Source organism: Wyeomyia smithii, chromosome 3, assembly GCF_029784165.1.
Source record: "Wyeomyia smithii strain HCP4-BCI-WySm-NY-G18 chromosome 3, ASM2978416v1, whole genome shotgun sequence".
Taxonomy (NCBI): domain Eukaryota; kingdom Metazoa; phylum Arthropoda; class Insecta; order Diptera; family Culicidae; genus Wyeomyia; species Wyeomyia smithii.
Window position 1 is genome coordinate 261,648,294 of NC_073696.1, and position 16,851 is coordinate 261,665,144.

At 36.7% G+C, this 16,851-nt stretch overlaps 1 protein-coding gene across 4 annotated transcripts; it reads left to right on the forward strand.

Moving 5' to 3' along the window:
• The first annotated feature begins 7,369 nt into the window (after positions 1-7,369).
• On the forward strand, positions 7,370-13,176 carry LOC129732895 (ninjurin-2). Of its 4 annotated transcripts, XM_055694283.1 has the most exons (4): positions 7,370-7,755; positions 11,629-11,805; positions 12,216-12,500; positions 12,554-12,681. In XM_055694283.1, the coding sequence occupies exons 1-3, from the start codon at positions 7,705-7,707 to the stop codon at positions 12,453-12,455; spliced, it is 468 nt and encodes a 155-aa protein (XP_055550258.1). In that variant the 5' UTR covers positions 7,370-7,704; the 3' UTR covers positions 12,456-12,500; positions 12,554-12,681. The 4 variants fall into 4 exon arrangements, with proteins under 4 accessions (XP_055550258.1, XP_055550260.1, XP_055550257.1 ...); XM_055694285.1 differs by lacking the exon at positions 12,216-12,500 and having other exon boundaries at positions 12,554-13,176; XM_055694282.1 differs by having other exon boundaries at positions 12,216-12,682.
• Positions 13,177-16,851: the final 3,675 nt, after the last annotated feature.

Sequence of the window (16,851 nt, forward strand, 5' to 3'; positions counted from 1 at the left end):
AATTTCTCGACAACTGAAGCAGATAGAAAGGTGGTGTCATAGAACGAACTTTAAAGCGGTTCTAGAAGTTTAATTTAAACTAAAAATAACAGAAAGGTTGTATGCAAAGCCACAACCGCATGGTTGACGTAGAACTGCATAAGTTTGATTGTTACATTACACGTATTTAGAAGTTATAAAAAAAATTAAATTGAAAGGGAATAGAACAAACGCTATGCGGCGCTAACATGCTCCAGCAGTCAGTGTGCTTGCTGGTTAAAATATATTTTTTCTTATAATCTCAGCGCAAAAAGAGAAAATATTTAATCAGTTTTAATATATCACTTGAAAAGGACGCGTTTTTTGAGCATAACGTGATTTTGAAAAAAATGTTTTTCGATGTGTATTCATGTATTAAGAATAAAAACTGCTCGAAGTGTATGAAACTTGGGGAAGTGTATAAACTTGAGGACTCATTTAAATGGTTTGATTGTCCCAAAAAGGACAATTTGTTGTTGTGTAATTAGCGCCTCTGTGCTACACTTACAGCAAGAATTATGGTGAATATCCGCTGTCCCGCTGCTACTTAGTTAGGACCGTCCTAGTGACCATCCACTAGTAAACTGATTGGTTTGAACAGAGAAAGGCATTCTCGATTAACTAGGTATAGAATTCTATCGACCGTGCTAGGAGAAATAAGCATAAAACGTCCAATCAGACCCATCAAATTTTGCGTTTCGACAAAACTTGACAATTTTCAATAGTACAATAGTTAATTTGGGCAGATGCATAGATGATTTTCCAATCGATTGCTACAAAAACGAAGGAATCCATAGGAAACTGACCGACTTATTATCATTCGAAACTGAAAATATTTTTCTCTTTTTTTGTTTTTTTTTTTTTGGCTTTTGCTTTTTATGGTCCAGCGATGGACCAGCGAAAAGAAATCACTTTAACTTTCACTATTTCACTATGAATAATAAGTAATAAATACAAGAATAGGGTTTTACTATTATTATTTATAGCTATGAGAAATCGACTAGTTATGAATATTCAAAATTGATGATCATGCAACACGAAAAAAAAAAATACTTGAAGTTAACCAGCGAAACATGTGGTCCTGATTTTCTTGAACTTCGTTTTAGACCTTGGTCTGTCTAAAAATATTTCAGGAATCTCTGAGAGACGTTCAGGCCCAAACCTATATGACAACGCTAGGTTCACTCTCGCTCTTTCTATAACGATAAAACTGTTTGACAGCTAAGTTACGCATACATGGATCGGGAATCTGGATATAAAGTTAGGTAGTTGCCCAGTGTATATGGATTAGTCATCTGTTGGGCCAGCGAAAAAGACATCTCCATATGATTAACACGGATCAACAAAAGTAAAACAAAATTTTCGTTGTTGTCGAATATTTTACTAATAGAGACGTACGTTGGAAATTTTTTGAAGGTTTCAAAAAATTTAGACGCATTTGCAAAGTGCTGGGTTCCAACATGCTATGATTGGAATTTGTTTCGCTTTTGTTCAGTTAAAATACTGATAAATATCGAATTTTTACTTTTGTAGATTAAAAGTACAGTCTGCTCTCAACACTCAACGCGATCACAAGTTGTGTGCTGTAGCTCTGAAAATTTGAGAGTACAATAGCCTTTGTTCATTGCTTTGTTTCAATTCGATTTATACTCGTGAGTGACCTTGATCGCTATGGCGTACAATCAATTTAGCCGAAAAATACGTTTATCATTGACTTTTCTCCTGTGCCGCGTCAAGTTAGAGATGCCGAACTTGTGTCTTTCCTGGAAACCAAGCTACAGATTACCTACGACCACGTGATATCGTTACAACCAAAGCGTAACTACATTTATATCGAAGCTCCGAGCCTAGAAATCGCGCAAGGTTATGTTGATGACCACGACAATAAACACGTGATTCGAATCGATGATCATGATTATACCGTTAGACTAACAATGGAGGATGGAGGCATTAATGTGAAGGTTCGTGATATTCCACCTCAGTGGGACACTGATATCATCGTAGAACAGTTAAAACATTACGGAAAGATAATCTGTACCAAGGACGATGGTTGGGACACTGGTATTCTGACGGGAAAACGTAATGGAACGAGAACGATTAGAATGGTCATCTTCAAACCGATTCCCTCATACCTAAGGATTTATAACGAGCTAGCATTTATCTCGTACCCGAACCAGCAGCACACGTGCAAGTCGTGCCATAACCCAGTACACCCCAACAAGAAATGCTCCGAAGTCGCTCAAAAAACGTCAAATCTTGCTCAACGTCTTGAGATGTCTGGTGATGACGAAAATGAAGGAAGTGAAAACCGAGTTCATGATCAAATCTTCAATAACGACCACGAAGCTTTTGTAAAACAGCCGCCTTCGCTCCAGCTACCGCATCTGACGCCAGATTCGTACGCCGCCACTTTAACTTCCGGAAGATCAAGTGTCAATTTGAATCAGCTGAACAAATCTCTTCGTGATGCTGCCAGGAAACGTGGACCCCAAGATAGTGACCTGCTGACCCAAACGGATCATCCGGGTGATCAACGGACTCTGTTGAATGTAGTTCGTAATTTGAATAAACCCATCGAAAAGTCTTCCCGCCAGGAGAAACATCCGACTGATATTGAGATGTGATTCAAGCAGCTACCGACTTTCTCTAGTGCAACATAGGTATAATGAATAACTCAAATGATACTCTGACCTATACCATTAATACGATCAATTTAAATGGTATCTCTTCACTGGATAAAGTTCAAGCTCTGAATAGTTTCGTTCGTTTGATGAACTTTGACGTGATATTTTTGCAAGAAGTGGAATCAGAATATAGATGAGAAACACCGTGGAACAGCAATTGCTGTTAAAAATCATTACAAAATTACAAGAATTGAAAGAAGCTTAGATGGACGCATCATAACTGCTAGACTCGGTGAAAATACCCTCCTTTGTAACATTTACGCTCCCTCAGGCTCAGCTAACTACTCAGATAGAGAAGTTTTCTTTAGCAGCCGTTTACCTTTTTTTCTTCGTGTTAATACAGAAAATATTATATTAGGAGGAGACTTCAACTCGGTAGAGCGAGCAGAAGACTCATCAGGTAACAGCAATTTTAGTCCTTCTTTGAAAAGATTGACCGAATCATTACAACTTAAAGACACTTGGATTGTTTCGAATAGATTAGTGAACGAATATAGCTTCATACGTAACGGTGCCTTCTCGCGAATAGATAGAATCTACGTGAACCAGTCACTAAAAGATAAAATTTCATCTGTTCAATTCCAAGTCTGTGCAGTGTCAGATCCCAAAGCCTACATCACTAGAATTCGATTACCGAAAACTGAGATTAAATACTGCCAAGGCCTGTGGTCACTTAAATCTATCACACTCTCAAATGAGAATATCAATGAATTTTCACATAAATGGCAATACTGGATCAGACAGAAAAGATTTTATAATTCGTGGATGGATTGGTGGTTAGGTTACGCCAAATTAAAATTCACATCTTTTTTTAAATACAAAACTAAGCTTATTTATGATTCCTTTAAGCTAAATATGGAGTTTTTGTACAGTAGGTTGAAATCTGCTTATGATGAGTATATAACGAATCCAGATGCGCTAACGGAAATCAATAGGATCAAAGGAAAAATGCTACATCGGCAGAGAGAGTTTTCAAGATTTTATTATAAAAATAATCCGCTTTTTTGTGAATTTGAATCGATTAGTACAGCTCATTTAGTAGTTCGCGAATCAAGAAAAAAGAAAACTAAAATTGAAAAACTAGTGGTCGAAGGGGTTGATTTTGAGGGAGATGATATAATAAATAATTTGATTGTTAATCATTATGAAAAACTATACACTGCTTCGGAAGACATTACCGATAACACAGATTTCTTTCCACAAAAAATAATAGAAAACAATCTACCAGAAAACAGAACATTGATGAACGATATAACTGAAGATGAGATATTTGATGCAATAAAACAAAGCCAATCTAAGAAGTCACCTGGTTCAGATGGTCTAATTCGAGAGTTTTATATTAAAACATGGCAAACAATAAAAACTGAAATTTGTTTGATTTTAAACGAAGCGCTTAAAGGAAATACACCCAAAAAGTTTTTAGATGGCATTATTATTCTTTTAAAGAAGAAAAACTCAAACGATAGCTTAGATGGTTATAGACCTATATCGTTATTGAACTTTGATTACAAATGTTTTACTAAAGTATTGAAAAACAGGCTTAACAAACTTACCCCTTTTCTTTTATCGAAGCACCAGAAATGTGCGAATGATGATAAGTCAATTTATGATGGATTATGTGCAATTAGAGAAAAATTTACAGAAGTTGTTTTGAATAACAAACACGCTGCTTTGATAACATTTGATATAAGTCAAGCTTTCGACAAAGTTGAACCAAAATATGTAATGGATATTCTGACCAAGATGGGCATCAACTCAAATTTCATAACTCTGTATAAGGCAATCACAGAAAATACCTATTCTAGATTATTAATTAATGGCCGCTTATCAAAAGAAATAAAAATTACGAGATCGGTACAACAAGGAGATCCTTTGTCGATGATTCTATTCGTCCTGCAATTGGAACCTTTAATTCAAAAACTAGCCTTAATCTGTAATGGTTCAAATGATGTTCTAACTGTTTATTGCGATGATATAACAAGTATAATAGACGAAACCAGAAAATTTCAATGTTTGGTAGAAGAATTTAAAAAATTTGAGTTAGTATCGGGTGCGGAATTAAACTTAACAAAGACTGAATACATATCACTAGGTATCCAACTAGACGGAATTAATCAAAAAGATAGTATAAAAATTCTAGGAATAGATTTTAATAAAAATTTCAAGACAATGGTTCAATCAAACTGGAACAGAGTAACAAAAAACCTAAATTTAAGCTTACTTTCGAACTCGCATCGTTCTTTAAATCTATATCAGCGCGTGAGATTTGTAAATCAGTTTGCTTTGTCTAAAATTTGGTACGTAGGATCGATAATATCGCTACCGGATAATCAACTTGCAAAAATAAAGACTAGTATAGGATGGTTTATATGGAAAAGGAGAAAACTCAGAGTTCCTTTAAATCAACTGTTTTTAGAAAAGAAATCAGGTGGATTAAACCTACAGTCGCCTGAACATAAGTGCTGTACGCTCCTCATTAAAAATTGTTTGAAATATTCGACAGACTCGAACTTATTTGTTAGTTATATTTTGCCTAACATTACGAATCCGCCTAATAAGAAACCAGTTAGCAAATTACCGCATATTTATCCATCCTTGATGAACTTAACTTGCGAACACAATCTTGAAGCCCCTTTTTCTATGAGAAAAATGTATTCTGAAAAAATAAAATCATTACCCAGACCTGCTATCGAAAACAAAGAACAAATGAACTGGTCTCGTATCTGGAGCAATATTTCGATTAAAAATCTGAATTCAAATGAAAAATCCTTTCTCTTTTTACTTGCTAACAGAAAAATGGAGCATAGAGCTCACATGTATCGTATTGGTATTACAGATAATCCTAACTGTCTTTCATGTGGTTTCTTAGAAGATCTTGAACATGTAATATGTAAATGCTCCACAATAAACCAAGTATGGAACTTTTCATTAGAAATTGGCGAAGTAATTTTGACTCTCGTTTGACGCGATATTTAACCTATTCCAGATTGATATCTCCTAGTTTAGAAAAATTCAGCAGAAATTGGGAAAATTTTGATTCTTAAAAAACTTTCACAGTTTATTCAATACATTGTCAACACAGAACGACACATGACCTCCTTATCTAGCTTTAAATTCTTTTTAGATATAAACAATTGTAACTAGCGTATAAAATAAAATACTAAATAAAATTAGTTCGTAAGGAATGATTTGTAGAACAGTAGCATAGATGAGAATAAAGATTTTACAAAAAAAAAGTATTTAAAATAGAATAAGGGCCTTTTTTGCTGAACTCAGTAGATTCACGATTACAAGAAGTGCATGCTTACCAAAAATGATGTGTTACCCGTAATGTAATTTTTCAGGTTATGTGACACAATTCATATTGATGTATCTTGATCCTTTTCAAAAAAGACGAAATAATCTAATCTTTTGGAGCATGATAGTCAAGAAACATTCTAGTAGCGACCAACTGTTTAATTTACTTCAATGAAATTACTACTGGCTTAATTTATTTCAATGAAATTACTAGGTCAATGTTAACTCTCGACAGCATTTATACGAACTATTCAGTTCATTTTTTCTTGCAGAGCGAAGATGTTTGTTTGTTTGTTTTCTTCGGTTGAGAAACTCAATTTTTTGACATATATTTATCAGATATAAATTTTTTTATCGAATGAATCATCCGTATGCTAAACAGACGACGAGTACAACGACTATACAAAACTAATAAACTGAAAACATAAAATTCAATTTACGTCTTTTTTGCGAAAAGGGTTGTGAAAGAGAATCTAGCCTAATTTTCACATATCAGCTGACGTTACGACGAAAAAAACAACTACCGAAATATTAAAGTTTTCAACCATGAAAGCATTTGCTAAATTCGTCGAAAATATGTCTATAATCATTGTTCAAAAATTAAGTTGACGGAATCAGCTTTCAATTATCTTGTCATAAATTACTACATTAGAGAATGCTATTTTTTCTAAGTTATTACTACTCTGAAGATTCTTTTCTGCTTCAGATTATTCACCTAACTATTCTTTGAATTTAGCAGCAAATTTTAATTACTTGTGCCGCAAAATGGCGCAAACTGAATACAAGTGAAAACGTTCTACTCTGTGGTTTTACCTTTTACATGAAATATCATGTTTGACATTTAAAATAGAAATAAAATTTAAGATTAGAAATAGGTACTTATGAACAGCTACATCGCTAAAATATGTTGCAACTGCTTCTGAATAAAGAAACTCCAAATTCCTTTTGACGCATTCTTACATTTTTGATTTATTTTTCATGCATAGTCAAACAACTTACATGACAAATTATGTTTTAGAATGCGGTCAAAGTTCGTAGACCTATACAGAAATTCCTATCGTTCTCAGACGGTGACGTAAAATGCATGGAATAAGAAAAATGTGCATGTTAACATATCATTAGCAGTATTAATCACTGCTTGTGCAATAGATTATGTGTTGAAGTAAACTTGTAACAGTCATAGTTGTATTCTAAGTCTCCGGTAGTTCGCGCAATACCTTATACCTTACTTGTTTCTAGCGCAAACGCCTTTTTCAGCTACTTTCGCGATGCACTTTTTGTTTTACTGCCGGCCGTTGCTAGTCAACGGAGCGGAAAGTGCGGGAGGTTTTCCACTATAGGAAACTGAATCACTTGCACAGTGATAGTGATTCACATAGGACTTGCTCAGTATGCAGCTAGGATATTGAAACTAGTCATGCACTCGGACTTCAAAAAGTGAAAACTTGTCTCTAGAAGGTATTGATTTGTCACAAGGGGCCAGTGCAGTGAAAAAGCGGACTGGAGTACAAAGGACCTCACGATAGTATAAAAAGACCCCCGCAAATTGCAGGTCAGTTTGCTCAGTGAACCGAACCCACCGTACTTGTCTCCGTTTGAAACAAACCGTGAGAAGAGGTACTGTGGCCTGTGAAACTACGCTAAACTTGTAAAAATAGCTTCCTCGTGGTGGAATACCGTTAGCTTGTGGATACCAGTGATAGAAATGGCTTCGATCCTGCCAGCAGCCCTCGGTGGAGGTGATAGTGACCGTGTCGTAAGTGTGATGGAACATAGTAATTATTATCGCCTAGTGGTTAAAAGTCACAGTTACAGCTGAATGGGAACAGTGAAATGTGTGTGGAATAAATTATGAACCCGTGCCATTGATAGCGTTCATCATTGATGAGTGTGAAAATGTTTAGTAAAAATCAATACAAAATAAACAACGTCACTAGTCCCACTAGCTAGATAGTTACGTGGATGAGTTATATACTAGGCTTTTAACAGGTGCTGTTTATTTCAGCCCTAATGTGAATATCATTTCGCTAAGTTATCGATTACACTGGTAAACAGCCATTTTGATCCACAGTTCTTAGTATGCTGTTTCGGTACTTTCGACTCGTTGATTTCAAAAATCTCTTGAGCCTAGTTTTAAAACGCTGATTTTTAAATCAAAATCCTGTTACAACAATTGATTTCAATCGTCAAGCGCAAAATAAAGAAGAGTCTGGAAAACTTATAGAGTTGGTTGATACTTCCAAAATTAATAAAACAAGTACCGCTCTATCAACATATTTTATAGCAAGAGAGGCTTTTCTTCGATGGTTGTTTAATTTTGATTTCTGCTATTTTGTCAAGATTAAGTAAAAATTGCAGCAGCTTTACGTTCGAAAAAAAAATCAGGTTTAGATAAACTAAGTTTTTTCAAATTTGAATTTAGAGATTTTTCAAGAGGTACGCAAAACAAAAACTTCTTTAATCTGTAGTTATTACAGATATGAAGCAAGCAATTGAAAAGCATTTCAAGCAATTTAGTAAATCTTCTGACAATGACCGATGTCTTTTAAAAAATCGCAATGAACAACCGAAGGCCTAGTTCATACAATCGAACACTGATTTTGCGAACGCGTCGGAATGAATTTGTTCGTGAAACAAAATTCCTAAAATATATTTGGTATCTGAACTTAGTTCAATCACATCTGGTAAAATATTCTTTTGATCTGCGCAAAAGTGAATTATATGGAAGGGCTCGCCATAAATGCTTGCTTCTATCACAATATTCGGATTCTCCTTATTAGCTCAATACACTCCAGTCAAACACAGGAAGAAGTAACAAAAAAAAGCGTTTCCTTCTTTTGGGGCATCGAAACGATTACCGTTGCTCGCATTGATCTTTGGTCAAATTAGATTCGTTTCACGCGTGACTAGAATAATACAGAATTTGTCCAGCTTTTGTTCGGTTTCTCGAATGCAACACATTTCGAAGAAACTGACCCCTCTCGAATTTGGAGGCATAGACGGAACTGATTATAGCATTATCCGTACTTCTATGTCTATCTTCCTTTCGATTGTTACTCACAACAACTGATGGAACTATTCCAAATTACCCACAGTCATTGGCAGCACGCTCTACCCCAACTGAGCTGATTTATAAAATCGGCCAGCATTTCGCTATTGTTTACATGTCAGTGTCAGTGGAATATAAGCTTTAACAGTCTGTATGCTCTGGCGGATTCAGCAACTGTTGAGCTCAACTGATGCATGGATGATGATTTTTCCCGTAACCCTCCTCCTGTGTGTGTGCTAAACAAGGCTCAGGTTTCGACAATACGCTCGTCGACTCGTATTACATCGTAGGCCGCCAGGAGCAGGCAGAAAATTTGCCTCGGGCGAGAGAAAATTTGAAAACCCGGTAGTCCTTCCTGGGGTGCATGGAAATAAATAACTATATTACAGGACACCCAAAGCTGAGAACTGTTATTTCGCTTGAGAGGAATTTGAGGTGTTCGACAGCAACTGACGGAAAAATCGATTCAATCTACTCCGATTTGGTCGAAAAGTTGTAATTTTTTAGTACATTCTGCAAACGCTTTTATTTTCAATAGCTGAGGCTCAGAGAGTTGAACTATAGACAAAATCAACTTTGAACCCTACATTCCGGATTTTCAATTGCTCATACTACTGCTAGTTCTCTACTACAATAATAGTTATCAATGGCCTTGGAAAACTAATGAGTAATGCGCAAGCGAAAAATGAAACATTTTCAAATTACGGATTTTTAACATTTTCAAACATAAATTTCGAACTGAAAATCGGATCATAACAAAACAAGTGACAAACTAAATGTCAAAGCTGGTAGAACTTGGGAGAACGCTTATATCGCTAGTGTATAGTATACCCTAATCACTAGGGGCGCCCCCTCGAAATGTTATGCAGCTGTTGTGTTCTACAGTTTACAATTTGAATGTGATGTTTTGATCAAGTTAAGTTTGATTTTTGTCGCGGACCGCGTACAAACTGTGTGTTTGTGGTGAAGGGTTGTACGAACAGTATAGCCTCGGTAATTCGTCAATCGGTCAATCGACATAACTGAATCGTTTACACGAAAAATTCAACTAGTACCTATTCAACTGGAACATTGTTTAATTTTTTTTTGGTCATCAGTCGTATTTGTAATTTGACACCATTTACCGAGACACTCTTTTGCTAGCATGGACTTTGACTACGCCTAATCTCGGCATCTAGCCAAAATAGAAAAAAATGGAAAAATCAAACAGAAACCACCTCCTGATCCGACTAAGGCGATACGCGCAAGTGACAAAAATTCCCAACCATTCAGAAAGGGGAATCTTTAATCACTTTTATAATTGTATTACGAGAGTGTCGTACAGGCAGAAACAGTTATTACTCGCTCAGGGAGGGGACCAAAGTTCGTGTGTCCTCTGAATACTGCAGGGAAAGAAGGTGTAAAATCTTTGTTTACTTTTTTGTAGCTATTGTTTTGCTGAACATGTTGAATTTTTTTTGTAATATCTAAAACATCTATTTTATACAAAAAGTTGAAAACATTACCGACACTCAGTTTGAGATATGTACCCGATATGCGTTCTACACCAACTTCCTCCTCGATAAAATCGTTATTATCGGCAGCACTCGGTAGAAACAGTTTTGTTCCCTTCTGACATAAACTAGAACTTCAAGCAAGCCGATATGCTTTTGGGTGCAGTTCTATCTGTGATAAGGTTGTGGCCCTTTTCTTTCTCTCAAATATCAACCTGGATTCTTACGCAAAAGACTGTTTGATATTATGGTTGGTATTCCTAGATGATATGAATTCAACTACATATTTTCACAATTAATATTACATTGAAGTCTATATAGAAAATTGGCTCAGCACCCTAACTCGGCATGAAACAAATGGGGTGAGAAACTATATGTGAAAGTAAAAATTAACAAGGGTGCTTCGAGCGCGTAAAGTCGTTAGCGTGCAATTTTTGCGTTTTCCGATCGCCCCGCAGCTTATAATCCTGCTATTATTGTCACATCAAATTTTCTCGCTACGACGGACTCGGCCGCTTTGAATGACAACCCGTCACGAGGGGTTGCAGATTTCGGTGCTACTCTTTTAATTGGCTGCCGCATCAGTTATGCACGATTTCTTAATGAAATTAGCATTAAATCTACGACTGCAGCGCTGCTGGACGTGTTTGTCAATTCAAAACAGAATTCAGAAGAATATTATGTAGCAATTGCTGAAAATACTGGAAAATCTGAAAACAATTGAAAAGATAGATATCTAAGAAATATTATGTAAGAAACTGACTTTAACTGTTTGTCGAACAGTATTTTCTCAAATTTAACGTTAAATACCTAAAATTAGTTGGTGTTATTACTTACAAACACTTCCAAAAACTTGTAATATGTTGCCCACCTTTTGATAGCTCTGCTTAGGTCAGCTTCAAATCTTCGTAGATTTAACAAAACAAAATCAAATTTTACAACCTATGAATTGTCAAATCACCTTACAATTAAAAACTGACGTAAGCAAAGTTGTCAATAATACTGGTTAGTATATTGAGGCGAACAAAACTGTTAATAATAAATTGTGATTTTAGTCTAAATAAAAAATATATCTTACCATACACAGTTGAAATCGATGGATGCCAACCGGTATGCCACCAAGAAGACGATTGCCCAGGGCATGCTGGACATCGCTCTGCTGACGGCCAACGCCTCCCAGCTGAAGTATATCCTGCAAGTAGGCGAGAAGCACGAGTTCTACACCTTGATGCTCACTCTGATCAGTATCTCCATCATCCTGCAGGTTTGTTTATTGACATTTTTTTTTCTCCTAATCATAGCCTACTAACAAACACATCACATCTTCACTACACAAAATCATAACAATAGGTTTTGATGGGGGTGCTAAATCTGTCACTTAGTTTGCTCCGCGACTGCCGACTGCACCTACCGCAGTATCATCAATCGGCCAATGTAATTAATTATTTTGTAACCGGAGCCGCTTTCTTGGTTACCATGCTTAACTTAATGATATCGGCCTTTGATCCTAGGGTACTGAAGTACGTGGTAGAGTGAGAAGATTAGGTTACGGATATGAAATTTGCTCTCTCTGGTTGTGAACAAATGAAAATAATAATTAAACATATTTAGCGTGTAATCATAGAATTATTTGCTGTGTAGCTAACCATCACCTTCACTATCCTATCGTTGCAGCTTGTGGTAGGAATATTGTTTGTAATAATTGGTAGCCTTAACATAAATCGAAAACCCGAGCAAATGACAGCCATCATACTGAACGACATCATTCTAGTGCTAATATTTCTCATTTCATTGATCAATGTTATAATATCTGGCTTTGGCATAGAGTACTCCTCGCAACCTTTGCGACTGTTAGAACGAGAAAATTATGACTACGGCACCGCCACCACAGGCAGCGGCAAACAAACAACCTAGAACCGAGCCAAATCCCCCCGTCAACATCTACTAACCTGCATATGGGTATAGAATACGAACAATCCTAATAGACCCCCTTCACATAACCTCATTCACAGGTTTCGGCCGCACTGCTGGCCGTCATACTAACACTGGTTAACTTTCACAAAGGCGAACTGCAGCAGCGGGTAGCTAACATTTTAAATCACTTTTCGCTGGGATTCGTGGTGATAGCATTGTTCTGCGATATAATCAAAATGAACTTCGGTCTAGATCCGGCCGTTCCATATATTCACAACTAAGTAAAAAAGATACACACTTTCTCGTTATAAAACGTAGATCGCCCAAGGTGTAGCCTGTATCGTGCTCGCCAATTTCGACATCAATAAAGAGGTCAACCACAAAATAGCGAACCTGGTCCAGAACGTCTCGCTCGGATTTAACCTGTCCACGGTTGTGGTCAACATAATGATCAACGCACTAGAGGTGAAACAAATGAATGATCAGGGCTCCGGATTGAGCATCAAGGAGGAGTAACAGGTTTCAGAGTGCCGATGCTGTGATGGCGGTGTTCGTACTGTCTTTTTTTTTTGTGAATTGTAAACTAATGATCTCAAGTTTTAATTATTGAGTGCTAGAAGCCAAATACGAAAAACCCGAATGTTATAATTTAAGTAAGAATTGAAACTCAACTTTTGGTGTGAAATATCTCTTTAACGAATGGTGCAAGATACAGAATAAACCAAAGCAAATTAAATTTTTGTAGTAAAATATATTGTATCATAATTTAGATTGCAAGAATATCACAGCATTATCAGAAGAGATTTTAAAAAACCATGGCCAGCCCTTTTTTTACCTTTAACTTGGTGACGGAATGGTGAAAGGAATCGCAAAAACGATCCGGAGGATTCCCACTCAGGATTATTATTCAAGAATCCTAGAGCCATATACAGGACATTCCTAGGGATTCTTTTTTCAGGAATCCTTTTCAAGGACGCTCACGAATCCAATGTGAGGAATCCTAGAGAATCTATGCGAATCGTATGTGTTCGTCCGGGACTCATGACAACCCAATATGCTGCACCGAGTTCAGTGAGGCTCCACTCCCTTACCAACAAGGATAGTCGACGATCTTCGTGTAGCTAGTGAGACAGGTTTTTATTTTTATAGATTCCATCATGAACCCAGTACAAATTGACCTGGTTTTTCTTGGCCAGCTGGTGGAGTGATTGGATGCATTCCCACACTAGTTTAGAGTGACTAGAAGAAGAATTCAGGGCTTTTAGTGCTGGCTGACTATCGTAGAAAATGCAAATATTTGCGTGTCGGTACTTTCATTCCAGACACGTGCGTTTATTTTCGCCAGGAATACTCTTGGCCAGTGTTCCATGACGAAAAAATTAATAATTCCTGGAATTGTGAATCCCGCTCCTACGGAATCATTCATTTTAGAACCGTCTGTGTAGAAGCAAAGTGAGCCTTCCCAAATTATGGACCCATCTTGTGGTCCCCGTGGTTCTGTGGTTAGCGATGTCGGTCGGCTAGCTCTCCCACACGGTTGTGATATCAGGTTCGATTCCCGAGCAGGTCGAGGATCGTTTCATGCTGGAAATTTTCTCGACTCAACACTGGGGCACGGTGTGTCGTTATACTTATCCTACAACATACAAAATGTGCCAAAAACAATATCGATAACGAATTCTCTCAACTAATCTAGTTGATCGAGACCGCCTTTGGCCCCACAGGCGATATTGTTGTTGCTCCCAACTTTCTCGTACTGTCTTTAATCTTTTTTTGAGATTTTCGAAATTTGGTTTTCTTATTTACTCAATTCTCGTTGCTCAGATTATGCACAGGGAAATCTTTAAGTATTCTTAGTGGAAAATTCTCTTCGTGGCCAACGTACCTTTTGCCTATTACATGGTTAACATAGTGTACAAATTCCTCACCTTCTTCATACCTGCCAATACTGTTAAATTCAAAAGCCTAAAAGTTGATCTCGCACGAAGGACATTACACTGTAAAAATCACGTATACTGCGAGTGGTCTTGCTCTTGACTCAATAGATGTCCTTCCAGATATCAATAAGTCACTTACTTATCTGCTGCGCCGGGTGTCGAATAACGATTTTTTTTATTTTAGCTTATTTTCCATCGGTCTAGTTCCGCCACTGTTGTTGTGCCAAACACCGACACCCAAGAAGGTGATTCCACCCAGGACCCTAACCTACGACCCATTGATTACCGGACCGGTTAATCTTAATTTTTCCATTGGTCAAATTTTTAAAAGGAGGATTAATTGTCTAATTTTTTGTGGGAAAAAGTGTATCGCTATCTGGTAGTTTGGAGAAGTTATGTCCGTTTTTGCAATTTTCTGACTCGATTTTCACGAGAGGTTATCTTGCGGAAAGGCAAATATTGGCAGTGCCTTCAGTTTTATTTTGTTCGGACACTTGTTTCCTTCAATTGTGTGTATATATCGTACTGGAATCGAGGGGGACCCATAATAATTCTTCGGGAATGAATCTGCAACTTTTTTGAAATTTTGATTAATTTTTAATCTTCGTCACTTGCGGAATCGCAAGATATGATCTCGTGAACATTGTGTCAGAAAATTGCAAAAACAGACATAATTCATCCAAACTAAGAGATAGCGATATACTTGCTTCTACAAAAACTTGACAATTAGTTTTAGTTTGAACTTTGTAGAACACTTAAACAACACAAAAAAGAATATAAGAAAGTTTTCACGCAAAAACACATTTTCAAGAGGGTGCTTTACTTTTACACCTTATAACATATCAAATTAAAGGATAGAATTCTTCAATCTTCTTTAAACTCGCTCAAAACAGTTAGTTCTACATATGTCGAAAGAAAGATATCAAGTTTATCAAGAAATAAAAAAGTTAAATATTTTATTTTAGTGTACATCTTCTTTAAACAAAAAATAGGAGGTGGTATCCAAGACACGACCGCATAGTTGACGTAGGACTTCAATAGTTTTATATTTCCTTTTGAAGCCATGTTCGATTTGAGCTCGTTTTACTTCCGACACGGTTCGATTTTGGAACACATGATTCACATTTTTTAGTTTTCTTGATTTTTTTCACCAATTTAGGCTCAACATCCTCCAGAAGAAAAGTATTTTGGTTCTTTATGTTGCCGAAGCGGATGACCGGAATCGGTAAAATAGTTCCTGTTCCTGATCATGATCAAAGCAGTACTATGCCTCTAATTTCTTGGGTGGTAATATTAAGTATCTAGGTCGTCAGCCTAAATTCATCAAGCGATACCTCAAACGACGTGGAACTAAAACTAGTTCATTGGTGGCCATATCAACTATTAAGATCGTCATAGGCCATTTAAATAGTAGAAACACAGTCATGAAAAGAAAACCGTTAATTTTTGGTATGGTTCGATTTTGGCAACAGCAAAAATTATGGCGTGTTGCCAAAATCGTACGGAGTCTGTATTTCGATTATTTTTTTGAAGCACTCTAATTTAGAAGAATAGGTCGGCGTGCGACCAGACCGAACCAAGCTCCATTTTTTTAAAAAAATGAGTCATTAACACCAGTCGATGTGAGAATGAATAATCTGTCTCTGATGAAAAAACGAAATCATTTGAACAGTTCATTATGATATTATAACAAAAATTGTGCAGAGCAACTTGCAGGAAACTTACGGGATGGTTAAACTTCGAACGCCGATTACTCGGAATAATGTTTTTGGCGCTTGGCTCGGTCTGGCTGCATGCTGACCAAGTATTCTCTTTAACATTTATGAATAGCTTTCTCTCTGACACAGTCAATTTTTATCAATCTAACGACATATTGATCATTGTGATCCATCATGTGGTTACATCAGTATTACCGTTTGAAATCTTTCATTCAGACGTTACACCTTGGTTTTTAGTTTCCTCAGAATGTATCTCGATATAGTGCGGTTAGACATAGTCCTACGTCAAAAAAAAAATTACCATCCAAATAATCTTACATAACTGAAAGACTTGCTAAAAGACATCGAAACGCTAAAACCATGCGTTTCGTCACAAACGCCGATGTCTCACTCTTTTTGATTTCGTTCCGATAGAAGGCGTGAGAGGTCAGAGATTTTTTGCCTTAGAAAATCTCCCCGTGTCTGCTAGGATTAAATCTGGACCAATTGGGTTAGCTGTAAGTGAATCATGCCACTCGTCAACTATCAACACTCAGGCCACCACGTAGTGGTGATCACGATGGTGGAGCTGTTGAGCGGCTATTACACGAAGTAAATATTTGCATAAAATGACAGTTATTATTTGTTTGTCCGTGTAATATCAAAATATTATTTGCGAAAAAATATTTGCTATTGCATTGCTAAATAAAATATTAGCAAAGGTTTGCTTCGTCTAATGTCTTTCTTTGCTAGTAAATTCAC

Bases quoted from the DNA above. Each gene is read 5' to 3' on its own strand.
- LOC129732895 (XM_055694282.1), top strand. From the start codon at position 7,705: ATGGCTTCGATCCTGCCAGCAGCCCTCGGTGGAGGTGATAGTGACCGT. The intron at 7,756-11,628 runs GTAAGTGTGATG...TACCATACACAG, and splicing joins GAGGTGATAGTGACCGTGTC to TTGAAATCGATGGATGCCAA. The intron at 11,806-12,215 runs GTTTGTTTATTG...CTATCGTTGCAG, and splicing joins GTATCTCCATCATCCTGCAG to CTTGTGGTAGGAATATTGTT.